This window comes from Pseudochaenichthys georgianus, chromosome 9 (assembly GCF_902827115.2).
Source record: "Pseudochaenichthys georgianus chromosome 9, fPseGeo1.2, whole genome shotgun sequence".
In the NCBI taxonomy this organism is placed as follows: Eukaryota; Metazoa; Chordata; class Actinopteri; order Perciformes; family Channichthyidae; genus Pseudochaenichthys; species Pseudochaenichthys georgianus.
The window spans coordinates 36,460,094-36,487,775 of record NC_047511.1 but is presented as its reverse complement, the minus strand read 5'-3'; the positions used below and the strand labels follow the sequence as shown (position 1 = coordinate 36,487,775).

The window sequence follows — 27,682 nt, the reverse complement described above, 5'->3', positions numbered from 1 at the left end:
GCTATTGCTTCTGTTGTGTAACCATTTTAATTTACAGAACATTGTCAAATTGCATTACATTTAGTGCAAATAATAACACTTCTGATGTACAACTTAGAAATATACAAAATATCAAAATTAAAAACGCTAAACGCATTATTCGGCTGACATTGCTCGTGGATCTAGCTCTTGTAATCATCAGCAAAACAATAATCATCCAGATCCTTCCTTAATTCTGACCCCTTAGTGATTGCAAAACTCCCAACTTTTGATGTCATCAAATACAATCTAAAGTCAATTTAAATCTTGAGGTAAGATGATGTGAAATGCTGACCCTCCCCCCCCCCACCCCGCTTCATTTCAGTGTTGATAAATGCACATCTGGTGGCTGTTCGGTAAATATAACCTGGATTTCCATCCTGGTGTCCAAGGCATTCTGTTATCAGTCAAAGGGCAAGAGGCCACTGCACTGTAGTGTGGCATGTGAAATGTGATGTGAGAGTATGACTAGGAGTCTGGGGTGTAGATGATATCCTACTCAACATATTACAAAGTTACCTTATCTTGCTCAATAGCAGCGGGACTAATTTAAAAACACTCACGAATGATTTTTTGTAAAAATCCACCCAGGGGTTTATAAAACGTATCCACTCATCTCTCAATAAAAGAGAGGAAACTTTACATGAGACACTTTGGCTGGCCTTTTGCAAAACAACTGTCAACACCTGTGTTATGTGGGGCTTAAAGACAAATACACACTGACAGTAGGCTGCAAATAAGCGTCTATCCACCACAGTCAACTACACTTATATTCAATTATTGATTATCACTTCAACCGTGTCAAAGATATTGTCCAACATGACTTAATCTGCAGCTTCAGGTGTCCTTGACCCATGAATGTAATCAGATTCAAGCATTTAACAGTCAATTCACATTTCTCACATTGGTAGACTAACTGAAAACATATTTTCTCTGTACAATACATTGTGTCCCTGGTGCTTTCTGACAGCTAGTTTCATTACAATCTAGAAATATAAAGATTTCAAAGCATCAAACCGCGAAGAGAGTCCTCACCAGAGGGACATGAGAAGGCAGGAGGAGGAGACGCTGCACCACACCTCATCAACGCTTTCTTGTCAAAATCGACTCTCCTCTCTCATGGTAGTTACTTTAGCAGCAGCAACACAAGTAGCTGTAATACTAGTGATTAAAGCAAACCCAAACAAAGTCAAGAAATAGGTAATCATAAGAAATGTACAAAACAATTTACAAAAAAAAGCAAATCATTGGTAACAACAATTCAAAAACCGCTTGGGCAATTCTTGAATTGACATACAAGTGTACCCATGCCCAGCAACATGGTGGCCGGGACGACAACTACTGATGGATTAAAGCCGTAAAACCAGTGTCTTCTACAAGCAGGAGTCCAGCAGGACGTCCTGGTGATAAAGGGTCCTGCGAGTAGTAGTGCAACACATTCTTATTGATAAGTGAATGGGTCATGTAGTCTTTGAGCGCCGGTTCAACACTGAACAATGTAGTCTTTCCACTGGGCGAACGACGTGGCCCTCCGCAAGCCTGAAACAAAAAGATTTATTAAATCAATATCCAAGAAAAGCTGAACTATTTTGTATGACTTTTTAAGGCAAGTTTATTTATACAGCACCTTTCGACACAAGGCAATTCAAAGTGCTTTACAAAAATGAAAGACATTAAGAAACATATTATAAAATGGCATTTATAAACACTCATTTAAAAGCAAAGATAATAAAACATGAATAACAAAAAGGTACATGAATTAGAGTTACAGTGCAGTGTGAGATACACACATCTGAAATGTTTAGGTCTGCATTGCTAACTTTTTAGCCCTCACTTTCTTTAACTGATCCTTTAGTTATTTCAAGTGTTTCATGCCAAACGAACCCCCTTACATTTAAATACAGATAAAGCCCCATGTCTTGAGTAATGAGTGTTCGACTGCCCCGGGTTACCTCCTTGCGTTCAGAAGAGGATGGGCTTCCCAGCCGTTTTCTCCTGGACGTAGGAGGTGAAGCGTTTGAGGAACTTGGGATACTCTCTCTTGGCCACGGCTCTGAGGACGGATGCCGGCGCCCAGCCTCCTGGGTTTACTGCAGACACACAGAGGAAATCATCAGGACACTGTGTGTGCTTACTGACAAGAACACCAGTCATCTAAATTAAACCCACAGTGTGCGTACACTGTACACAAACAGGTCTAGGCTGCCCTCTAGTGGCAGTGTCTTATGAAACTCCTCTGACCTGTCCTGCTTCAAACAATACACTGGCTCTGATACTTTCTCCAGCGCTGATTCATGTCACGATAAACCCGCCCACAGGAAGTCAGGGGAAGTCAAAGTCTGGAATAATACTTGAAAGACGGAAGCACGCACACTCTTGGTCCAGCTTCCTGTACAAAGGGCAGCAGACACACTGGCTCATATGAGGTTGTTCTGAATCTTTTGAGGAAAGGCTGTCAAACACAAACTAATAGCAACTCTGTAACATCATACTGCATCATCAATAATAATAATAATTGGGAATGAACATAAAACTAAAAAATAGTAAGAAGCAAGCTACAGGCAATCCACAGCTACTTCTCAGCAGTCAACACACATCCCCCAGATAACCTCTCACTGCATGTATTTAGGCTGATGGGATATTTGAGCTCCGACTGGCCTGAGGCTATTATTCACTCAAATGGTTTTTACCGGCTTGCCAGTGAATTAGCATGAATGTCAGATAGTGTCTGACATTATTTATGCTTTCCTCCATCTCTCTTTTGTAGTTTAGATAACTTGTGGGGTTTTAGTTGCATCACATTTCAATCTTAAAGCCCAATTTATAAATAACTAATTTGCCTTAAGAGAGCTTTTCCAATCTATACGACAACCATCATCATCTGTCCTTTGGCCTTTGCAGTGAAAAAGTCAAATCGAACAGGCAGACGTGCAAGAGAAGTCGTGTGTGCAGTATAAACAACATAACTTCAAAGGATTTAAATAACATTATTAATATGAATCACCACACATGAAATTGATCATGAGTCAGGCCTCGGCCAAAACTCTTCCTTCTGGGACTCACACTAGTTTGTAGTTCATCTTGAGGCGCTTGTAGCTACATTATTAGATTGATGATGATGGAGGCGCTTTGTTCTGTAGGCTGCAGATCTATAAACACAGATCTATACCTTAATGGGCTGGAGAGACACTCACCATTGGCAACGTAGGTGATCTTACAAAGGATGTTGTCTCTGCTGATCTCTTTATCCCCCTCTGGTGGGCTGACCAGCGTTTGGCAGATCATAGCAACATTGATTTTGGCACGAACGCACCGGTTTGTGGGCTGGAAGTAAAACGAAAATGTAAATGAAAACAAACTCCAAGCTGCCACAAGTCTCACTCCAGCTATCTGACGGAGGGCCTGGGGGTTAAAGGTTATTGTAATGATATGCTTAAATGAACCAAATGTATAATTATTACTGCACTTGGAAGCCTGACACATCGCCCTCGCTCTACTGCATGACAGGTGTTGATGAGGTAATCTCACCTGGGCATCGTTGTGGTCCACAGAGAAGTTGCACACCAGCCACGTGTCGGGGTCGTTCTCATTGGTCGACAGGATCTTCCTGATGGCTGACAGATAGAGCACGTCTCTCTGAGAGGCCGGCCACACTCTCTGAAACACAACAGAGGCATTCAGTCAGAGCGACGGAACATCACTGATGGGCGACATGTTTCCAAAACCACCAGCAATGTACCTTGTGCGTCTGGTAAACAATGACGGCGTTATCAGACAGCGTTTCCACAACGTTGAAGTTTTCAATAGTGGCTGAAGGAAGTAGAGATCAGTCAGTTTTTGAGATTAAAACAGAGAAAGTCAAACGGTGTCGATGTGACGGTGACTTCCGAGTGAACTTACTCTCCCAGTCCATTCGGACCGCCGTGTCCCAGAAGTAGTGGCAGACCTCGTGTCCCGTCACGCCCTTCACTGAATGCGTGGCTTTGAGAGGATCCAGCACAATACCGTTCTCCTCCACTTCCCTCCTGTACACCTGGGACGGAAAACAATACAATTATCACATTAATTAAGACAAATCAATGCATCCATAGGACCCTTTTTTGCAACCTCACTGCTAAAAGTGTTACCATGACGAATAAATGAATTTATATATATTAGGTTCTTGTAGTGATTTAAGGAAACACATTTTGACATAAAGTGTGACGCTAGATGCTAATATAACAACACTGAGAAATATTAGAAAGAAATACCGCTTTGTGAATTGTGTCATGGCTCCTACAGTACTTAGTTCGTATTGTATGGATTTATTGGATTATTCATTGTGGCATGTATATTTTTATTTTAGAACTCATTTTGAGATTCATATTTGCCTCTGCTCTGACATGTTTACATGCTTCAACGTTCACAAAGCTCTTTATTTCCCTCCTACTGCCTGTAAACCTATGCAACACACTACAGGAAAGGAAAAGCCCCAAAAAGGCCAATCCGTGTCCATTTAAATATTTGAATAGGTCTTCTTCCTCTCCTAGCTCGTACGGGTGTTCTCGGTGCTTCCCCTCGCGACCACAGAGCCTCGTCTAAAAAGTGAATAGTCTAAAATATTCACAGCGACAAATAAAAGGGAAATGATTGATGAGCCGCTTCGGTGCTCTCCACTCACCTTCATCTCTCCTTCTTCTATTACCAGCTGCCAGTTGGCATCTCCACCCATATCCTGAAGAGAGTAGGTCATGTGGTTCTGCACATTCTCCTCCACCTAAGAGACAGAAACAGGCATTGATTAAAGGATTATGTGAGTAAGTGTTCTATCTTTCTTCACCTGCCTGTTTGAGGGCATGCTGTGAACACATTGCATTAGGGATGCTAAGATCAAGTTGATTCTATTCTCCACGAGTGATGTATAGGTTTGAGCGATGAATATAACATCACAGTATTGTCAAACTAGTATTTCCCTATTCAGAATCTTAGGAATAACCTTAGCAAATAGATTAACCACTGAGCTGTAAGCGAATAAATATACAACACTTGATCCTGCTAGGGGGTTTTATTGAAGGATCGATGCTGTGAAGGACAGAGCGATGTGAGAGAGGAGGAGGCAGGAATGAAGAGTGTGAATCGATTCCAGTCATGCAGCGTTAATATAACAGTTTTTCTTATCAACCTGTCAGTCACTCCAGGACCTCTGTCTGGTCAGGCTTCGTGTTTTACGTAATACATGCGTTAGGGCTGCACGATATTGGAAACAACTCATATTGCGATATTTTTCCCCTGCGATATAAAAAAAATACAGGAATTGAAGAAAAGACAGTTTCTTTTGTCTGCAAAGCATCCTTTCTTGAACTTTAATGCTATACAATTGGTATTTTTTAAAATGATATTTAACCAGATGAAGGATATTAGTCACGCACTTCTGGATCTTAAGCTATCAGAGCAACAAGCTGAGCTAGCTCGGTTATCCTGCTGTGACCTAATGAAGAATGATCGTGATGGGTGGTTTGCTGTGCATGCAGAGCCGGCATGTCACTCACTCACGTACCCCTGACATGAGAGCCGCGCGAGTTTTCCTTTTGTAGCAAGCAGCAAAAATAATTGTAACATAACGTGTTTGAGTTAATTTGCCTACTTAATATCGCACGTCCTAAAAAATAAATAAAAATGTGAATATCGCGCATAACGCGATTATCGTCACGACACGATATGTCGTGCAGCCCTAACATGCGTCACATGATGGATACAAGTTTGAGTGTAAAAGCCTCCTATAATAACGTGCAACTTAAAGCACAGGATGCGTTAGTTAAATACCGGAGTGACTGGTTAGTAGGCATTCTCATGCTCTGACAGCAGATAGGGGTGCTCTCTGTGGACCAATACAGTACCTGAGCGCTGAATCTGTGAATGTCATCGGAGGCACTGACTAGCTCAACGGAGGAGAGGGAAGAGGAGTGGCTATGGGGCTGTCCAGCAGAGAGGGAAATGGAAACAGAAAAGAATAAGAAACAAAAAAGAAAGCGGCGCCAGTGCAGAGAACAAAACAATCTGTCCAAGAAGCTCTTCGTTTGAACAGCTTATGATTAGCAGCTCAAATGATTACAATAAGCACACTCTGACTCTCAGTGAGGATAGATTACGGTGCAGCATGGACACATTATGAGAAGCACAGCTCGACAGACTTCAGAGCGATGAGGCCTGAGTAGCATCAGGTCGCCCAAGCAGAACGGGAACAAGATGTACCATTGTCATTACCTTATCATTATCAGACCAATAAGAAATGTGACGAGCACCTTGATGGCGTATCGGTGTGTACCGATGGTGGAGTAGGCGTCACCCGGAGGAACGGGGCTTAGTCGGGGTATCCTGACCTTCTCCGAGTGGCACTGAGGGACAAAGAGAGAGAGAAGAAAAAGGCAACACGCCCTCTTAGCACCCACGTGTCATTTGTCATCGTTTAAATGTGTTGATAGGGAAGAGAGGAGCAGGAGAGATTCAATGCGCCTTCTAGACTGAAAGGTGTGATTGTCACATGCGTCAAAACAGGACAGGACATCACACCTGCTCCTCTATCTTGTCCTGTCTGTCCAGAGCAGCTTCCACCGCATCGAAGAACTCTTCCTCGTTGATCAGACTGTTGGGTCCCTCCTGTGGAAAGCACACGTCGTCAGCAAAGAGCAGGAAGATCAAAGTGCACACGTGATGTTTATCAAGCCGTTTATGGTTTCTCATTTCATCTTGCCTCGTAGTCGGGTCCTCCGTAGTGGGACTTTTTCTTCAGCTCATTCACCGCAGACTTGTAGGCATCTTCTACCCTCTTCCTCTTCTCCAGCTCCTGAACACACAGAGAGTTGTTATTGCAACTATATTAAACAACAGCATGTGAAATAGAAAATGTTCATTTCAACATCTGCGCTGCATTGACATGGAGATCCGTTTAACCTTTGCAACAATCTACAGGAATTCATGTCGCCGAGTCAGATAACATGTTCCCTCTGTGACAAAGCCTCCTTTATCAGATCACAGTAGATAAAGAGTAACTAAAGTGGAGCGAGGGCAGCATGTCGCTAATAATTGGTCTAACCCACTACTGTACGCGCTGAAAACAGGTTTTACTTAAATGTGTCGGTACCTGCCAGAGGCTCACACAATCAACCGAGTGAAGTGAAAACAACAGGCTATCGCTTTAAGATCAAGAACTAGAGATATCATATCACTATTAACACCTTCTAATACTTTGAAGCACTGAAACATTACAAACCAGTGTATGCATTTGGTTTCTCTGCCCGTGGAAATGATTCAAAACAAGCGTATTTAACTGAAACCATTGAGGAAACCAGACGTAATGCAAGAAGAGAAAGATAGCTAATTGTGGCTTAACATAGCAAAAACAATAGCGGATATTAAACGAAACGCAGTAAGCAGAAGGGTGTGGACGTATACCACATAAAGAACAAGAGGCGAACCTGTGTCAGCACCAGACTGACTGAGAGACCTACTTTAAAGAAAAGGCTGCAGGTCTGTAGAGGTATCCATCTCTGTGTCTGGTACTTCAGCTGCTCTGCCCTCTTTTGTAGCGAAGGTTTCCACAAACTGCCCCATGAAGTCTTGGCAGTCATTTTTTTGTTTTAAATCCCCTCTTGGTGTGAGTCTTGTTTCTTCGAGAGCGTGTTCTGAACCCTTTCTATTTCCCTACTGCGTTGGCTCAGCGTCACACACATAACCAAACACAGATAAGATTGAGGTAGTTTCACCCGAGCAGTCAAACCAACTGAAAGCACTTCCCGGCTTTTGTAGGTTTTAGGGTTGGGCAAAATGCATTTACACACTGGAAAAGAAAACTGGTTTGACAACATAAGCTGAGCTGAGAAGGATGTAAGCATGAGGAGCGCCTTTAAAGACACAGACCGCTCTCTAGATAAAGCTGGAGAGATGAAAACAAAGGCACAACTCCAAATAACAATAGAGTTGAAGCTCACTGTGAGAACAGGTGCTTCTATGCTTCTGGTCTACCGTGACCTAAATGATGTCCGATATAGTTGTTTTTCAGTAACAACCTGTAAAGAAGCTTTATAAAAATAAAATGTTTCGGTGATCTAGACCAGTGGTTCCCAAACTTTTTGTGCCCAAGGCACACCAAAGGACAAGTCAAAATCTCAAGGCACACCTATTGTGCAAAATAGCCCTGATAACACGTGTTATCACTCATATGTAAAATATCTGTAAATGTGCATAATTATTTACAAATGCCAAATAAAATGTAACAAAGACAACTATATTACTCATGAAATATTTAGTAACGAAATATTTCAGAAATGAATTTGAAACGTTATCAAATTAGGCTTCATCAAAGCAGCAACACACTCATTTAAACCAGACAGGTCACAACATTAAAAATGAGACAAAGGAAATTCAGCACAGATAACTGTCAATGCAAGGAAGCTGCATTGTCCATGGTCCTGAACTACAAATTATAAATGTAACATTTCAGCAGAGTCGTTACTAAAAAAAAGTAATATATTACATATTACTTAAGTATGACACTACTTCGTTACTCTCTACATAAAGTAACTCGTTACTTTACTCGCAGGGCCGGCCCGCCCCTCCCTGCAGGCAGATCACGCAGACTGCTAACGTTTCAAATGTTCTCTTTAGTTCAGTTTCCATCCTGAATGTTTTCCTATCTGACCATGGCTGTTCTCTGTCTCCTGCTATCTGTATATTTTGCGCAGTCTATCTCTGCTCACTCTGTTGCGTCGGCGTGTTCTCCTGCGTGTTGGCCATGTGTTGCACTGGAACCAGACACCGCAAAGACTTAAGCCGAGCACGTACGAACTGCGCATGCGTGAGTGGCAATAACTCTCCTTACCAGCAGGCGGCGGTAGTGTGTATTCGTCATTCAAAACAGGCAACAACCGGAAGACAGAGAAGAAGAACAGACTGTGATATAAACAAACACATAGCGTGTGCGGTAGCTCCACCTTAGCAAGTGTTCTTTGCAGGTGCTTGTTGAGGTTTGACGTGGTGTCACAGCAGTGGATAACAGCTTCTGGCCTGGACACAGTTTGCACCTCACCGTCACATTCCTGTCTATTCTTCGGACGAACTCAAAATAATGGGCATACGTCCTCCACCCCTCGAGAGTTATCGCTGACTCAGCCATGTTTATGCAGCACTGCAGGTGGAGATGTAGTCGCGCAGATTACGTACATATAAACTTACAAAGTACTGATATAGTAAATAAAAAAATAATTATTTTTATGTAGTTGTATATTGCAATAATAACGTATGGTTGTCACAAAATCCCACGGCACACCCGGACTTGCCTCACGGCACACCAGTGTGCCGCGGCACACCGTTTGGGAACCACTGATCTAGACGGTAGAATTTGACGACACTTTGCCAAACCTTTTTTAAAAACGAATTAAGCAAATGTTTATTTCACATCATCTTGCTTTACAATTGCAAACTTGGCAGCTGAACAGGGAACTGTATTGCACAACATCTTGCTAAATTACCACCCTTTAGAGCAGCTTAACATGTTCCACAATTAGCCTCATCATCAAACCACAGCTTCATCATCTACAAAGGGCAACAGTACTAAACTCTTGGTCATAATAACCAAGTCCCTAAAGATGATGGAAGGCAGCGATTAGCTTTCTTTAAACCTCCCTCACAGCACAGACTGCTGCCACGCCCACTCAGGAAACATGACATTTAGCACACTGAGTGATCTTAATCTGTGTGTGTGGAGTGCGAGGTCGTACCCTGTCCACTCTCTTCTGCCAGCTGTCCTCTCTCTTCATCATCAGCTCGATGCAGTGGGACAGAGTGGAAAGGATGCCTGCCGTGGTGGCCTTGAAGGTGATGGCCTCCCCCTTGAAGTCTATTCCATTCCTACCTTTGGGACTGGCCGGTGGAAACACTGGCACGGAGAGAAACTAGTAAATAACCGAGCGTGACAGCTTCCTCGTGGCTTGATCTGACACACAGACTGTCTAGCATTTGACAATCAAATTATTTAGTTTTTATAAATATATATTCCCCCCCCCCCCACAGAGATTATGAAATAAAACAGTTAACTGCAGTTCAACTCACATTTCTCTTTGCTGCCATTGTTGTTGAGATTACATTCACCATCAGTTCTTGTAGTGTTGGGAAAGTCCTCTTCATCCTCTTCTTCTTCTTCTACAGGTAAGAGAGAAACAGCCATCTTAGATACATCTATCTGTCCAGTTAAGCACATTTTAAGATGGCAGAAATACCTCAACCTGGCCATATTCAACAGGTGTCTTTACATCTCCACAGTTGCTAATTGCTTTCTTAAAGGTCCCATGTCATGGCAATTTCTATTGATCATAATTCCATTGTTGAGGTATACTAAAATAGATGTATATTGTGCAAGTTTCTCATACAGCATCTCCGTATAGTATGTGTATTCATTCTCTGTCCTAAACGGCTTGTTGGAGCTCCTGCCCCCCCCCTCCCTATGAGCCCAGTGGCCGCCTGAGATACAGCGAAACCCAGCCCGAGCACACACACCCGCAGCCTGGCTGGGAGTTTGTGTGTGTGCTCACACACCGACTCACAGCGTCCCACCGTCTCAGGGAGGAGAAATCGGCGGAGCTGCAGCTGAGAAAAGATTGAGTGTGTGTGTGTGTGTGTGAGGAAACGTAACGGCTCCACGGATTGGTCCATTTGGACCAATGGGTCCATTTGGGTATTCACACGTCACTGTGAGAAATCTCCAACGAGGCGTTCTGGAGCAGCACAGACAGGTATTTTCTGTGTTAGAGTTTTATTCGCTACAGGGTGTACTTTGAGGGTTTGTGACTCTGCAGACCGTTTACATGCAGAAAAACCTTCATAACACAAAAGGGGACGGGTAATAACCAGAAAAGCATGACATGGGACCTTTAATTGGTCAATTGTTGAAGACAAAACCTGCAGGTCCGCTGCAACTCTTACTACTTTTAAATCCAGGCTGAAGACTTTTCTTTTTGTCGATGCTTTTAATTGAACTATTCATATTTTAAACTGCACTGTAACTTTTATCCATGTATTTTTTCTTTTAATGTTTATTTTATTAGCTTTTCTTTTTTAATGCTTAATGTCTTTCATTTTTTGTAAAGCACTTTGAATTGCCTTGTGTTGAAAAGTGCTATATAAATAAACTTGCCTTGCCTTAATTTCTAGCAAAAGCATCTTTCAGATTGAAATACATATAAAGATAAACTGACATATGAGAGTTGTTTCAATATGACAGCGATTTTGTAGTATACAGAAAGCTTTTGCCTCAGAGATTAAACACCCACAAAGTACCCTTAAAGTGGATATCGATTTTTGTTTCCGTATCAAGCACTCTCCTTTAACTCTCAAACGGCATGAAGCCTGCAAAGCTACACTATAAAGTCTTTCCTTGGCTAGTAGACATTAGAGATGGGTATCGTTTGAAATGTATCGATTCCGGTCTTATGGATTCCGGTTCTTATGGATTCCCCGTTTCGATTCCAATTCGTACCCGGCATTTTCTTATCGGTTCTCATCTGGAACCGAGTTTCGGTTCCCAACCCTAGTAGACATCAACACTGATTCCTCTTTGCAATGTCCACACTGCCCTAAATATGTATAGGGTTGGGTTGTAACGGAATACAAAAATCAAGTAACTGTATTCAGCTCGCGTTACATTTGAAAAACGAGTAGCCTAACCTGATTACAGTTACTTTCGTAAACCTGAAGTGAATACATTTTGGATTACTTATTGGAATTATTGGTGGAAAGATTTCCTCACAACATTTAATATTCATTACAAAAGGTACAGCCGAATCATCACAGCGCACAAAACCTATTACCGCCGCAGATGGACCAAAAAAGGGAGCGTTTGAAAAGAAGGGGCGGGTCCGCTCAGTGAAACAATAACAACGAAACATGGAGGAAGAAAAGTCTGCGTTTAAATCGCGCGTCTGTGTGTGTGTGTGTGTGTGTGTGTGTGTGGTTAAAACACATCAGCCATACCGCTCTTTAGCCTTTCTAATGATTCTGAAGGTAAACACAGTGAAGGCGGTGCGTGAAAGGCGGTGCGTGAAAGGCACTGCGCGCTCCTCTTCTCAGAGGCTGAGTTAACCCTCCCGCTGCCTCCTGGTGCTGCAGAGATTTCATGAAGTGAAGGAGGTGTTCCTTCTATAAAACAGCTGCGGGCAGCAGATACTGTGAGAGTCACAGACATGAATTCATAGATCAAGGCAGACTGGTGCACACACTCTCCTGTTTTGCCAATCCGGTGCTTAAACAAAAATACACCCCTGGCCGAAATGTCCTTAAAATGAAGTCCGAGTTCGACATTTTAATTCATGTCCTGCCAACACTGGCAGGACAGAAGGCGACACGCCCGTTCTAAGCCGTGTCCCTCACTCCTCACATCCCAAGCTGCATCCCCAACAAGTTTATTATGTTGTTACATTGTTTCAGATGTTATGTTTCAGTTGTGCTCTTGATAAGCCATTAAAACAGTAAAAACACGTTCAGTTTCCTTTTGCTTTTTGTGTCTCCTGTTCACCAAAACATACCCATCTGTTATGAAAAAGAAAGTAATCCAAAAGTAATCTAAAAGTAATCTGATTACGTTAACTGTATTCGGAATACTTTCAGTGCCATGTATTCAGTAATCAGTAACTGATTACATTTACAAAGTAACCCTCCCAACCCTGTGTATATGTATAATATAATATATCTTACCCTACTTATAACTAATTTAAAACCTATTTTTAAATACATATCTCAAACTACAGGCTTTATGCCACAGGTTACCTCTATCTCTCTGAAATTCATCTTTGGAGACAACGTCAGCACAGGAGTCAAAGTATTTCTGCAGCGTGTCCACTTGTCTGCACAGAATGTCCCGGAAGGTTTCCATTTCAGCGAGCTTCTCACGCAACCTGTGCCCCTTCTGAGCGGAGACAAACAGAAGTAAGAAGTGTGAGCTGTCAGGGGAAAGATTAATTTCCGTTCTATTGTTTAAACACAAAGCAAGGTCAGAATACAAAATTCCAAATTCTTTCAGATGACAAAGGTAGTAACAACAGATCTAGCATTTCGCTGGTAGTTTCAGAAGAGGACTTTGTATATGTGGCCAAAGTTAAAATCTCTGTTGATGGAAATAGTTCAGAGGGACTCAAAACATTTACTGTAGCATCTACAGTCTGGTGATCATTGTGACACCTTAAGCAAATATTTATATTTGAGAAAAGTCGTTTGTTTTGGCATGATGGCATATTCTTTGAATATCATTTAAACTTGTCCCACTGTTTTTGTAAACGTTTGTATATTGGACTATGTTATGGTTATATTTTATTCTCTGTGGGAGTTTGTCCTTGACCGATGAGAGGGTCTAAAGGACAGAGGGTGTTGTATTCTCTACAAACTGTTAAGGTCCCTAAGACAAATTGATTTATTGTTCGATAGTGCAGCATTCAGTATGCTTGTCCAAAAGAGTTTAACTACTTAATACCAGTAAGATGCTCGAAGTGTTGATCAAAACAAGTTTTTGATTTAAAGTGTACTCAAATGAAGTTTTATAGCATATGGCATACTTTTCAATCATCAAGTTGGTAGGGTTGTGTCGCTGTAACTTACTTTCAATGAATGTTCTTTTTAAAGCTGCCCGAGTACATTGTGTCTTCACAAAATATTTGGTTTTTCATGGAACTTGATTCAGGACTAAGATATGCACGCGACAAATGGTGCGTTTCTACTGCAGGCCTTGCTCGGTTTGGTTAGGCCTTATTAGGCCCGGCTCACTTTAATGCTGCGCTTCCATTACAGTTTAGGAACTGGGGTAGTTACTATAGTAACGCAGTGTAGGCGGAGCGCCCCAGAAAAACAACTCTGCCGTTAGCTCTTAGCCCTCAGAGCTCACAGCTCTTCATATCTGTTCAGAAACTAGACAAAAGTTAAACAAGTACAAACCACAGACTCCCTGTGTCATGGCGAATACAGTCGCTGGTTTATTTATGTCTGTATAGGCCGTTGTTGTGAGTGTGGACGGTCGGAGCATATATAACACATATATATTAGCTTAGCCAAGCTCCATTTAGAAAACACGCATTTTAAAAAGGGTTTTTCGCCTGCCGTCTGTCTGCAGACTTGTCAAAGCATTCATTCATGGTTTTTACTAACCGGTATCAGTATGTTGTTACTTCGGCATCATTTTGAAACGTGTATTACAATTAAATCACGGTCAAATATGTTCATCTTGTTGTAGTTGTAGCCCCCTTGCCAGCGATTCTCTCTCTAGTTTAGCATACTCAGCCCGACTCAGCCTGGTTGTTCCTGGCCCTAGAACCACGATTTTATGGGGCCAGAAAAACTGTGAATTAGGACCCGCTAGCCGGTACTAAGCCAAGTGGAAACGCAACCAAAAACGGGCCCCGCACGGCTCGGCACGCTTAAAGCGAGCTACCCGCTGCAGTGGAAAAGCGCCATAAGTGGCCTAGAAACCTGGTGCATTGGATAAACAGCCGCTATAGTGGTGTTTTTACCTTGAAGGAGGATGTGGACGTGGCGGACAGGGCACTGGCTGCTGAGGTGAGAGACAACATGGACCCATGACGCCTGAGACTGCTTTCTGAACCGTAACCCGACTCGGCCTGGATTGAGGGAGAAAACAGACAAAATGAGGGAGGGAGAGAGAAGGATGTGAATAATAAGAATAGAGGAAAACAAAGGATCCGTATGTGCACAAAGCATATTTAACAACCTGCAATATAAAAGAAACGTTAAAGACAGACATAGAGAGGGGGAGATCAATTCTAGCAGTCTGCAGCAGCACTGAGTAATGCTGATACAGACCAGAGCAGGGCCTCCACCAACACACACCTACACACACCTACACACACCAACTCACACCTAGTCTGCTGACAAATGCCCAGTTGCATCAAGACAGCCAGTAAGAAACACTGAGTGGACAGATCTAGCATTGATTGAAGGAAGTAATGTTGTTTCTATCAGCACACACATTGTACTGTCTCACATAGCGTTATTATACAGATCCACATTATGGCCTGGCTTTAGAGAGGGAGGGAGTGGTAGTGATTTCATCCGTTCCATTAAACAGAAAACTTATGACGGGGCGATGCCTGGGACTGCCAACTCAGCAGCTTTTTAGAATACACAGAGCATGTGCATGCACACCCAGCCAACCCAACCAAAGCCAATATATTCTTGTGTCTCCATCATGCAGCTGTTAGCAGTTATCTACTCATTCAGAGAGGGAGACAGCAAATGAATGACCCAACATTATGATCCTAAAGTTAAATTCACACATTTTTCCAACCAGTAGACAGAGTAATGTGGAGCTAAGGCGACAGGCTAAGGTCGGAAATGGTTCTACGTATAAATCAGGATACTAACATCAGTGTTAGTATATACATCGATTCAATTAAATATTGACCGCCACAAATAGATTTGTTTTTGTTGTTGTAAATTGTACATTATATTTTTGGGAGAATAAACCCCACCGATCCTTAACTCCGGTGTGTCTCACTCATTAACAACGCAACGCAGAGCAACAAGAATTTCGTCTGCTACAGTCGCCATGAACTCGCATGTATTTTGTTATTTGAGGGGGGGGGGGGGGGGTGGTTGCGTGGGCCACCCGAATAGGTTAAGGGGCCTTTGGCTTTTCTTGCCGGGGGGGGTGCCCCCACAAATAGCATCAAATTTGCACTGAACATGTTTGGGGTATGTTTTAAATGTATGTTTGTTGAGGTTTAGTCATGGCCTCAAGGGACTGTAACCCACCCTGTTTACTAAGTGGCATGCTGAGGAAGAACAGTGAGGGGGTCAGGTGACAGACGAGAGAGAAAGCAAACACACAATCCTCTCCTAAAGGGGATTACAACACTGACAACAGGGTGACGGACAAATAGATTTGACCCTAAATAATGTTGAATAGATAGTGATCTGAGATGTAAAGTGCTCAACATCAGGCCAACAAAATAAAGTGTCACTATTTGCTGTCAAAAAGGTACGTGTACTTTCTTACAATCCCAATGTGGCTGTTAAATTAAGAGTAAAGTGATACATTTAGGCATTGACCTAGTTGAAACTAACCGCATCAGATAATGTAGGATTGGAAGCAAAATATTACACAGGTGGTTCATAAAGAGTGTAAAACATACTATCAATTCATACAAATACACTGCATTCGATAATATAACAAGAAAGCTCAAGCCATAAAAAATACCTGACAATGTCTAAAAAGTAATTAAACATTGCAACATTCAAAAAGATAGAATAAAGGACATCATAATACAAAATGAAGAAGTGCTGCTCAACCAGATAACGTGTTATTGTCCAAAGACTGTCTATAAACAGTCAGTGCCTCTGCATCTGGTACAGCAAATGTTTTATCTCTGTGTCCACTTAATATCAATTCAGACATCATGACACAATTCCATCAGATTAATGATAAAAACCTAGAGGACATTATACAACTTCTGAAATCCTCCCCCTGCTGCCTTGATATTATTCCAACAGGGTTTTTCAAAAATGTTTTTCCTTGCATGGCCTCAGATCTACTTCATATAGTAAACAAGTCTCTTCACTCAGGTATTTTTCCACAGGCCCTGAAAACTCATTAAACCGCTCTTAAAAAAGAATAATCTAGACGCTTTAGTAATGAACAATTACAGGCCCATATCAAACCTCCCATTTCTAGGTAAAATCATTGAAAAAGTGGTTTTTCAACAGTTGAGTAATTTCTTGCATTTAAATAACTGTTTCGATGTGTTCCAGTCAGGCTTTCGTCCAAACCACAGCACTGAGACTGCTCTTGTAAAGGTCTTCAATGACATCCACTTAAACACAGACAGTGGCAGAACTTCAGTGTTAGTATTATTAGATCTCAGTGCTGCGTTTGACACTGTTGACCACAACATATTACTAGACCGACTGGAAAACCGGGTGGGCCTTTCATCAACAGTTCTAAATTGGTTTGAATCCTACTTAAAGGACAGAAACAACTTTGTTTCTATAGGTAAATACTAATCTGACATGTGGGGTTCCTCAAGGCTCCATTTTGGGGCCTCTTCTCTTTTAACATCTACATGCAACCACTGGCTCAGATAATGAAAAACAACAAAATAAGTTACCATAGATATGCGGATGACACACACATTTACATAACCATTTCACCAGGAGACTATTCTCCAGTTAAAACACTGAGTAAGTGCATTGAACAAATCAATGACTGGATGTGTCAGAACTTTCTCCAATTAAACAAAGACAAAACTGAGTTAATGGTTTTTGGAGCCAAGGCAGAATGTATAAAAGTTAGCGCTGAGCTTCAGCCTGCAATGTTCAAAACAACAGATAAAGCCAGAAATCTAGGTGTAGTCATGGACTCTGACCTGAGTTTCAACAGTCACATTAAAACAGTTACTAAATTAGCCTACTATCACCTAAAGAACATATCTAGGATTAAAAGACTAATGTCACAGCAGGATTTGGAAAAACCTGTCCATGCTTTTATCTTCAGTAGACTAGACTACTGAAATGGTGTCTTTACAGGTCTCACTAAAAAATCTATTAGAAAGCTGCAGCTGATTCAGAACGCCGCTGCCCGAGTCCTCACTAACACTAAGAAAGTGGATCACATCACTCCTGTTCTGAAGTCTTTACACTGGCTTCCTGTGTGTCAAAGAATAGATTTAAAAAATAATTCTGCTGGTTTATAAAGCACTGAATGGTTTAGGCCCAAAATACATTTTTGATCTACTGCTACATTATGAACCATCCAGATCTCTCAGGTCTTCAGGGACTGGTCAGCTTTCTGTCCCCAGAGTCAGAACTAAACATGGTAAAGCAGCGTTCAGTTATTATGCTCCAAATATCTGGAACAAACTGCCAGAAACCTGCCGGTCCGCTGCAACTCTTACTACTTTTAAATCCAGGCTGAAGACTTAACTTTTTGTCGCTGCTTTTAATTGAAACTGAGCCGTTGTGTTCATCAGTAAAGTGGAACTTCTGTGTGAACTATTCATATCTTAAACTGCACTGTAACTTTTTATTCATGTACTTTTTATTCTTGTATTTTTTCTTTTAATGTTTCTTTTATTATCTTTTCTTTTTAATGACTGTTTTTAAATGCCTTTGTCTGAATGTCTTTCATTTTTGTAAAGCACCTTGAATTGCCTTGTGTTGAAAGGTGCTATATAAATAAACTTGCCTTGCCTTATAAATGTGCATACACTATTTCCAACGTACTGAAAGTCAAAGTGTTAAACTGTCAGATCTACAACAACATGCTGCTCTGGGTTGGGCTGGCTTGTCACATTGCTAAAAAGGTGATTCTTTCTTAACATTTTAAACAGAAGTCAATGATTGTTGACACTGACTTTTTGTCTTCCAACGCATAACATCACCTGGCTTAAGCAAATACTAAACTGTTGATACCTGCAGCGCAATATGGATTTTATTTCGTAATGCAATTGCACAATGATTCCTTTGCTCAACTATACCATCCTCATTGGTACATAACCATGCTACAACATGTCAAGTACTTAAACAAAGACAACCTACATTTCAACAGCCGAGAATCACAGTTGGGCAGTTACACAGGTAAAATAACATTCGACAGAAAGTTCAAACGAGCAAAACTTTGTCTAACAGCACTGTCCTTCAGTTTTTAATCGAACACATTTACATAATGCATGGGTTACTAAAATATAACAACAGCATATCCTGGTTTGGGCGTGTACCAAGAGCTAAAGCAATAGACTAATGACACATTATTAACACATCCAAACAAAACTACTTCTTGGTAAGGTTTAGGCGACAATTTGACTTGGATACGTTTAGTTAAATATAATGGTTTGGCTTTGAATAAGTACAATTATATTATTAAAGTCACAGACTTACTTAAATTAAAACAAGGGAACTTTGACTTTTGGTTCCACACAGGACATAAACAGCGACCTCCTGGGTGAAAGTATTTTTGCTTTTTTTTTAACCATCCATCTAACCCAAGCGTAGGCAATGATTTTAATCTTATGTGATAGGTGAAAACCAAATGTAGTGGGGGGGAATAAGTCTTCCTCTAAACATAAGATACAGTAAAGTAGAGTTTTGTTGTATGAGAATGCAATTTAAGATATCCAGCATTAACATGAATAATAATGTGTGATAACACCAGAGAGTGACATCTCTCAGCACCTTCTCAGACAGCCCTGCAAATCAACACCCACTCGACACAACACATGAGATGGCTTCCTGCGCCCACATCTTTGTGATGGTAATGAGAGGAGAGTACAGTAAGTGACCATAGCAACTACTGGGCACTTCTTCTCATCTGAACACATTGCTGTTTGATAGATCACCTGTCGGAAAAATGCTAACACACACAGCCATGCAAGACAAAATAGTGTTATTTCAATGACTCATGAAGTTGAATTCTCACGCTAGCCCATTAAAGCTTCTTTTGTGAAAATCAACATGCATGCAAATAATAAGTTTTACGGAGGAATACACAGATCGTTCAGGTTTACCATTCATATCACAACACTTGCATACTACTAAAAGACTTCAGTGATGAGTGATAGCAGCATGCCAACATGCTATAAGCCCACCATTCGGCCATTGAAACAGCCAAGGCAGAGCAGGACACTGCTGCAGTCCCCACGGTGTGCAGACCCCCACATGGCTCAGACGCTCCCTCAACACTCCCACAATTCAGAGGCTTAAATCCAGTATTCCCCTGTCTCTGGACACACCTCACTGAGGAACAAAAGGGAAGAGGAAGAGGAGGAGGAGAGGAAAAGCCACAGCTAATAGCTCATCAAGTAAAAGAAGAAAGCAGCTACAAGAGAGGGTAAGGAGGAAGAGGAAAAGTCATTTTCTCCATAGCAGTCGAGGGAGTGGCAGACAGTCGCTGCTCCTTGAAGCAGAGGAGACGGGAAGAGGACGAGTCTTGAGATTCCCCCGCAGAGTGAAGCAGGTCTGCTCTCAGGCACACACATGGACCCAAAGACGCACACGTACATGCACTCCACTTCTGCTGCGAAACTAAATCAACGGACCACACACCCGGATATGTGAAACCTTTTTATGTTGTCCATCTTTTTGTCTGGCATCCATTTCTGAGCTAGCAAGCATGACTGTGTGTTTGCATGTAAGAGATGGAGTGAGAGAGGGAGAGAAATGAACGGTGCATGCATATATGTATGAGAGAGAGGAAGAGAGAGAGAGGGAGAGAGAGAAGGGGAGTGATAAACCACTAAACTACCAAATAGGTTTGTGCATGAAGCAGCTTGAGAGAGAGAGAGAGGAGAAAACAACATGTATCTGCTTTATTTCAATCTACCTGACCCCCCCTTTATCTTTTCTTTTTTCTACCAACTAATATTCCATTGTAAAGCTTGATCTGGGTCGATAGTGTTCAGACTGTGCCAACAACCGGCCTGAAGAAGTGGTGGAAACACTATGAATAAATACAGGATTTTTTCCCCATTGCCTCCCATATCACCCCTCTGAATCCGACAGAATGGAACAGTCTTCTCGGTATGATCGAGTGTTTTATATGTCCCTCTTGATTTTAGTTGCTGTGAGAACAGGCAATAACAAAAATGAATTATTCATCAAGAGCTGCACTTAAGTCCCTACACTTAGCACAACTTTTCCACCACCACAAACACGCCCACGCATTAAAACACAGATGGACTTGAACAAAAACAGTTTTTCCCCTTGTACGATAACAGCCTAATTGTGCCTTTCAATGTAATCATGTTACAACAGCTTGACTCATATTCAAACACAATTATTGTAAGATATTCACATAATTGGTAGATACAAAAGTAACCCTCAATAAGTAGCTTTAGAAAGTGTTGTAAAATATGTATTTGAAGTCACTTCCCAGAGCTCCACGACAATATGCTGACATTAAGGTGAATGCTCGAGGCAGAAATAGATTAAATTAAAAGGAAGAAACAATTGAAAATATAATATTGTGTAACAGATGTGAGAAATGTGGCTCAGTGTGTGTTTGTATGTGTTCTACTTTTACAGTATTTGTGATCATTTAATTATTGTCAGTTCTATGAAAATGAAAACTACAAATATAATGTCATTTTCCGAACAAGATGTGATTATGTCGCAGTAAAAGAGGTATGGTAGGCTGAATGATTTCGTGCCACAAATAAAACCAGAATGCAATGGGTGCAGGTCCCTCTCTCTCCAGCTGGGAGCAGTGCAGACACACTCACTTATAATAATGCTGCAGGTGGTGCTGCATTAAGGTCACTGTAGGTCACAACCCGTGAATACTCTCACACTGTCGCTAATGGACCAGAGACCTGCAGTTACTCACACTCTATTGCCAACACACACAGTCGCACTTAAAACATCCAAAGCTCCATTTTAGTGGAGAAGCTGGCCTGATGAGTGATTCTTTTTCCATGGGTGCTACATTTACACTAGCACCTCAACTTTAGTTGTTTAATGCTGCCAACACAAGCAAGAACAACAACATGATTACATAAGGTATTTTAAATGCATACTGGTAATATAAATGTGTCTCCTATTCACATAAATGTTTTACAAAAAGACATGAAAACACACAAAGATTTGAAATGTCCCAGGACAAACACACGCTCGTGAGCTGTCAACGGGGGAGCTCTAACTGTTCGCGCCGTGTTATGCATGCCCACTGCACCTTGCGGGAGCGCGCACAGCGTGAAGTAAAAACTCGCAGACATTTCAATGATTTGTAAATAAGCAATGACTGCATGTATTATGTGCTCAACGCACGTTGTTTACGGTAACTTGATGTCTTTGCTGAGTGAGCAGCTGCCTGGTATCTGATAACAGGGGAGACCCCCGCCTCAACACCTCACTACAGATTCTTCACATTCCCAGGGTGAAGGGCTGTTTTGTGTGCGTGTGTGTTTGTGTGTCCGAATCCCTGTCCTGCCACACCCAGGTCACCAAACTAAATAGATAACTCCCCGTCAGTTCCGAATAACAACCCGACCCAGAGTTGAACCTAAATACCGGAAAAAAGTAGATGACGCAGCAAGCAATATTTCCGGTGGGTTATAAAATTTATACAATTTTTAAATTGTAGCCTGAGGAACTGACAACGTTTTGCATATGAACATTTTAGGGCCGTCAGTCGATTAAAAATAGTTAATCACGATTAATCGCACATTTTTTATCTGTTCTAAATGTACCTTAGAGGAATATTTTTCACGTTTTTAATACTCTTATCAACATATGAGTGGACAAATATGCTTTATGCAAATGTTTATTATTTCTGAGAGAGAGTGAGAGAGAGAGAGAGAGAGAGAGAGAGAGAGAGAGAGAAATGCCGCTCCTCTGTCTTCATAACAGTCAAAGCCTGAGACTGAAGTTCCCAGTGTGGGTCAGTCGACACGTTGGATCCATCCAACTAACAACAACAACAACAACGTCAAGCCTTTGGGCTCTGAAACTACGGGGTGGGCCGAGGACAAATACACATGCGTTAATTGCACGTTAAAATAATTAGTGGCGTTAAAAAATAAATTGCGTTAACTTGACAGCCCTAAAACTTTTGTTTTGTTTTTGTTTGTTGAAGCAAAGTGGACATTTGTTTAAAGCCCTACAACACAACAGGGACTGGATTCAGGTAGCTGCATCTGTAGCATTAATCTATCATGCATCTCAAAGCAAAACTACCATAACAACTGTTACGTGCTCCCCTCCTGTTTCCCTGCTGCACAGACACACCTGGTCCGCCCCTGGCTCCGCCTCCCCCAGGTGTCCTAATTACGATTCCTAGAGTTTGTGTCTTATGTACTCTGGAGGAACAAGTAGTTTAGGTTTTTCGCGGCTTTGTTTTCTCCCGCAGGGACTTGTTAGGTTTCTAGGTAGCGGAGGGAAGCTCTGGGTCCTACGGCCCGTGGTGTGGCTGGCCCAGGCCCCCTTTGTCCTTTTGTTTGTTTCCTGTCCTCCAGTGCATTGTTCATTTGTAAGTACGGATGTATCAATAAATGAACACCGTTAAATGCTGCGTGTTTGCTGCGTTGTTTTCTATGTTGCGGTTCTCCCCAACGAGTCTCTACCATTAAGTAGAGGGCGGGTCGTAACAACAACTCTATCACAAGACGGACTGAATGACATACAAACCAGGGTGTAAAGAAAAGCCAGAGATACGCTCAAGAAACTCTATGGAGAAAGAGGAACCGGCTCCACTCACCTTGTGCAGCTCTATGGACTCGATCCACTGCAGTCTGTGCTCGGGATCCTCAGCCCGGAGGTACCACACACTGTCGTTCACGCTCATGTCAAAACGACACTCGTCAAACTCATGAGGCTAGAAAGAGAGAGGAGAGGGCTCTTAAATAGTTATTATTAAATCATCACATCATGAAAACAATATCTTTTAATATTGTAAATCCTGCACATTTCTGCTCTAACTCTTTTTAAATCTACACAGCTCTCCACTTTGAATGTAGTATTTGTCATATTTTACTGTACTCACTTTCTCATGTTATTTTACCTCGATTCTTCTTTCTGTGTCTTTGTATGCACCATTTATTCCAAAGCAAATTCCTCGTATGTGTGAACATACTTGGCAATACAACCGAGTCTGATTAGGCAGAGCACATGTGTCATGTGACCAACACCAGATACCTGTGTTTGAATAAAAACTACAAAGTATCATTTTCCTGTAGTTCAATCAAATCAATCAGAGCAGAAATCCCACTTTGTGTGTGTGTACGACAATGACTGAGTGCGACGAGACATTCTTGACACACATGGATTCCATCACAGAAAGCCCCTGCCTCACAATAAACAGGCATTTTAATGAGAAACTGATGTCTCATGTCGGCAGACGAACCCTAAACGACCGCAGCAGAGCAGGAAAACAGATATTCCTTTCAGCACGTCTTCCCCCTGAACCTGGGTCATCATAACTTTTCCATCCCACTATTAGGGCCAAATCTTTCAACTATTTCCCTCCCCCGTTCTACAATGCACCCCACCCTGCCTTCGGCACCCAAAACACGTGAACTAAAGAATTCCCGTTTCCTATGCGATTGGAATGTGACCGCTGCACTCAACTGAGGAGAGATCTGTTCTGCAAAGGTTCCTTGTGATACATTAGACAAAGTTCACTTGAATCATTCCTTTTTTCCTCTCCTTGGTAGGAGCCTGACTACAGCTGCTCTGTCAGCTGACAAGAACCTCACGTCGCCCAAAATGTAATTAGATTTGCTGAATGATGCTCATGTGCTGGTTTATTTGCTTCTACCGACAACAGCAACTCCAACTCTGAACGGGGCTTGGATAACTTTGTCTTTAACACTAATATTACATTTCACAAGTTGCGTGTCTGGGATGTTGACAGGGGTGTGTGGTTTTCTCTGACCTTTTGATGCTTTCTATTACTGTCAAGTCAACCTAAAGGCTAAAATGTTCCCTCGGGGACACGTGTAACGTCAAGAATCCACGTAGTTTTCTAAGTTTCTCTAGAAGGATGGGCAAGCAATGGTAAGCCCAAGTGCATCCAGCCGTGATGCCATTACTGGTCAGAGAAATCCAGTTTATCTTACTGCGCTGTATCAGACACGGCCCATAAACCTCTGCTTTACAGCCCGGTTTATACCTCTCTCTTTGCGCCTGGGACAATCTCTTCACCATTGCGTAGGCACTACTGAACACCCTTGCTGCACTGGCTCTTTTCTGCATTGCATCTTCAGTGTTGGGAAAGAGAAGGTCATCAGTCGAACCCTTCTAACCTTTTCCCAGGAGAGAAACCTAAGCTTTTTCTCACATGAACTGCCTTTACACTAGTGTGTGTGCAAACATGTTTGAAATGTAATCCAAACAAAATGTAACACTATACATACAAATACATATTTGTTTAAATGATTTTGTCTGTACAAACATATATAACTGGAAGGAAAACACCAATGAACTGACAAGAGCTTGAACTGATTTGAGCTTCTTGGCTGACAATAGGAATTTTGATTTCACACACACACACACACACACACACACACACACACACACACACACACACACACACACACACACACACACACACACACACACACACACACACACACACACACACACACACACACACACACACACACACACACACACACACACACACACACACACACACACACACACACACACACACACACACACACACACACACACACACACACACACACACACACACACACACACACACACACACACACACACACACACACACACACACACACACACACACACACACACACACACACACACACAGCTAGAAGAGAGGCAGAGGCTTGTTCCTGCATTCCTGAGTCCTCGTACCACCGTCTCCGTAGACAGCACAGGCTTTATACCGGAGGAAAGGAGAGGCAGTGAGAAGTGACTGTGTGTGTCATACTACTCCAATAATAAGTGAGCATGTGTAATCAAACTGTGTACACTCTTGGTTAGCCTACTATAACACAATTACAAAGCACACGATGCCTTGTTGAGCTCCATTCGGGTCTGCACAAACACAGGAACTGGTATTTTGCTCCCACGTTCAAGTTGTAGTTTTAATCCTGTTTTGAGTCGTATAATCCTGTTGCAGAGAACAACTATTTGTTTGGCCTCTGTACAAGGTGGCGGTATGCTCAGAGCCCAGTGAATATTTAACCACGGTGTGGTATTTAAACTTATCTCCCCAACACAGGGGCCTCACTGGGAGAATACAGGTCTGATCTGTGCAGTCGGCAAAGATTACATTTTAACCCATAAATAACATCAATTTCAAGTAGTTTGTGCCAAAACTAGTGTGTGTGTTCTGAAATGACTGTTTGAGCAGGAATGCATCTCTTGGGTAAAATACAGGTCTCTACCCTATCTTTGTAATCTTAAAAACAGCCTCATTACTTGTTAATGTTTACCCTTTCTATCTTTCAGAAGCGTCCATTTAAGGAATTAAAGTTCAACTCTATCCATGCTAATGACAGTGAGCGTGAGGGGCAAACAATGAGACCTGCGGGATAGGTAACCCTACTCCGAAAGCACTGGAGCAGAACATCAGGCCTTTCACGGTTGCCCTGGTTATGAGCTCTTATTCCCTGGAAAGTCGGACAGGCGCTAAGATCATTCAGCTTTCTGTTGTTGCAGAGACAGCAGCAGTGTTGTTCCTTGCTCATACCGAGGTACATACTTACTGCGATAAAAGCCTTGCTGAGGCACAGAGACCCCCTGCAGCCGTACTCCCGCTCGTCCTCCGACTTGTAGTAGCTCAGGGTGTTGTTCTTCAACACGACCCATCGGTCCTGCCATCCGTGTATGTAATTTGTCCACTGTAAAACACACAAGAGGCACGACACAACAGTCAACACATCCTCTATGCAGGATTCTAGAGACGGGAGAAGTACTCAGATCTTGTACTTGAGTCAAAGTAAAAGTACCAGAGTGTAGGAATACTCGGTTACAAATAAAAGTCCTGTATTAAAAATGTCACTCAAGTAAAAGTACAAAAGTATAAGCATCAAAACATACTTAAAGTACCAACGTTTGAAGTACTTATTATGCAGATTGGCCCATTTCAGAATAATATATGATGTGTTTTGATTATAGTTATTGATGCATCAATGTGTTATCAAAGCGGGGGAAAGTGCTAGCTTTAATGACTTTGTATATTGCAGGGTAGCTTGTGAATTGAACTCACAGTAATCACATCATTAATCCAAATGTGCAAAGTAACTAAATATATGTAGTGGAGTAAAAGTACACTTTTTACTTCTGAATTTTAGTGGGGTAGAAGTACAACGTAGTAACACATTTGACTACTCAAGTAAAGTACAAGTCTCTCAAAATTGTATTTTAGTACAGTACTTGAGTAAATCTACTTAGTTACTTAACACCACTGCAGCTGAATTATACGATATAACATTTAAAGTGGTTCACCTTGCTTAAAACACCTCCGACGTCCACATGCTGGGCGGCCTCCGGGTCCACATCCTCATCCGAACCGGACGATGAACTCTTTTCGGACATTTAAATCCAAGTTTTAAGGAAATCTGATGTATATCGACAGAACCGCGTAGCGGCTGAATGAGATCAAACTCGCTACAACCAAAAACCTGTTTCTCTAACGAAGTAGCCTTAATTAAGCATTAACCGAGTGTATTAAACATTATCTGAAAAGCGTCATGTATCTTTATCAGTTTACAGACTTAGACTCAGTTTAGTCTCCAGCTTCTCTGCAGGTGACAGCTGACTCAACTTCTCCGTTTTGCGGGCTTTGTTTTGAAACTGATGTCAAATACTAAACAGACTAGCTAGTTAGCGTTAGCTGTCAAACGACGTTAACTTAACTGACTCGTTAGCTATTTTAGCTGCGGTGGGTAATCTGCTGCAAAGAGTGATCGATGAAGAAGGCCTTCGTGTTCACGCTGTGCCTCAAACTTCAGGCTACAAATGACCGTGTGTGTCGCTGCTGTAGTTCCGCAGTTTGGTTAGCAGTAGCGGAGGAGGTTGTCTTCATTCAGGTCGGGGGAGGAGCTGCAGCCACGCTTTACTGTGTACTGAAGAGAGCGGGGTGTAGAACACAACGGCATGATCACCGGAAGTCGCACACACTTCCCTTCAAGATAAAACTTGGCTTGGCATGTTGCCAAGCCAAGTTTTC

General features: G+C 42.0%; 1 protein-coding gene across 3 annotated transcripts; it reads right to left on the bottom strand.

Moving 5' to 3' along the window:
- Positions 1-8: 8 nt before the first annotated feature.
- Positions 9-27,560, bottom strand: LOC117453051 (ceramide transfer protein-like). 3 transcript variants are annotated; one of them, XM_034091903.1, is made up of 18 exons: positions 26,959-27,560; positions 26,217-26,351; positions 23,237-23,353; positions 14,544-14,651; positions 12,814-12,952; positions 10,105-10,194; positions 9,774-9,931; positions 6,749-6,841; positions 6,568-6,654; positions 6,300-6,392; positions 5,895-5,972; positions 4,679-4,774; positions 3,919-4,051; positions 3,758-3,828; positions 3,547-3,675; positions 3,213-3,342; positions 1,971-2,108; positions 9-1,557 (listed from the first exon to the last, which is right to left on the bottom strand). In XM_034091903.1, the coding sequence occupies exons 1-17, from the start codon at positions 27,046-27,048 to the stop codon at positions 1,981-1,983; spliced, it is 1,875 nt and encodes a 624-aa protein (XP_033947794.1). In that variant the 5' UTR covers positions 27,049-27,560; the 3' UTR covers positions 9-1,557; positions 1,971-1,980. The 3 variants fall into 3 exon arrangements, with proteins under 3 accessions (XP_033947794.1, XP_033947795.1, XP_033947796.1); XM_034091904.1 differs by lacking the exon at positions 5,895-5,972; XM_034091905.2 differs by lacking the exons at positions 23,237-23,353; positions 26,217-26,351; positions 26,959-27,560 and adding an exon at positions 19,632-20,172.
- Positions 27,561-27,682: the final 122 nt, after the last annotated feature.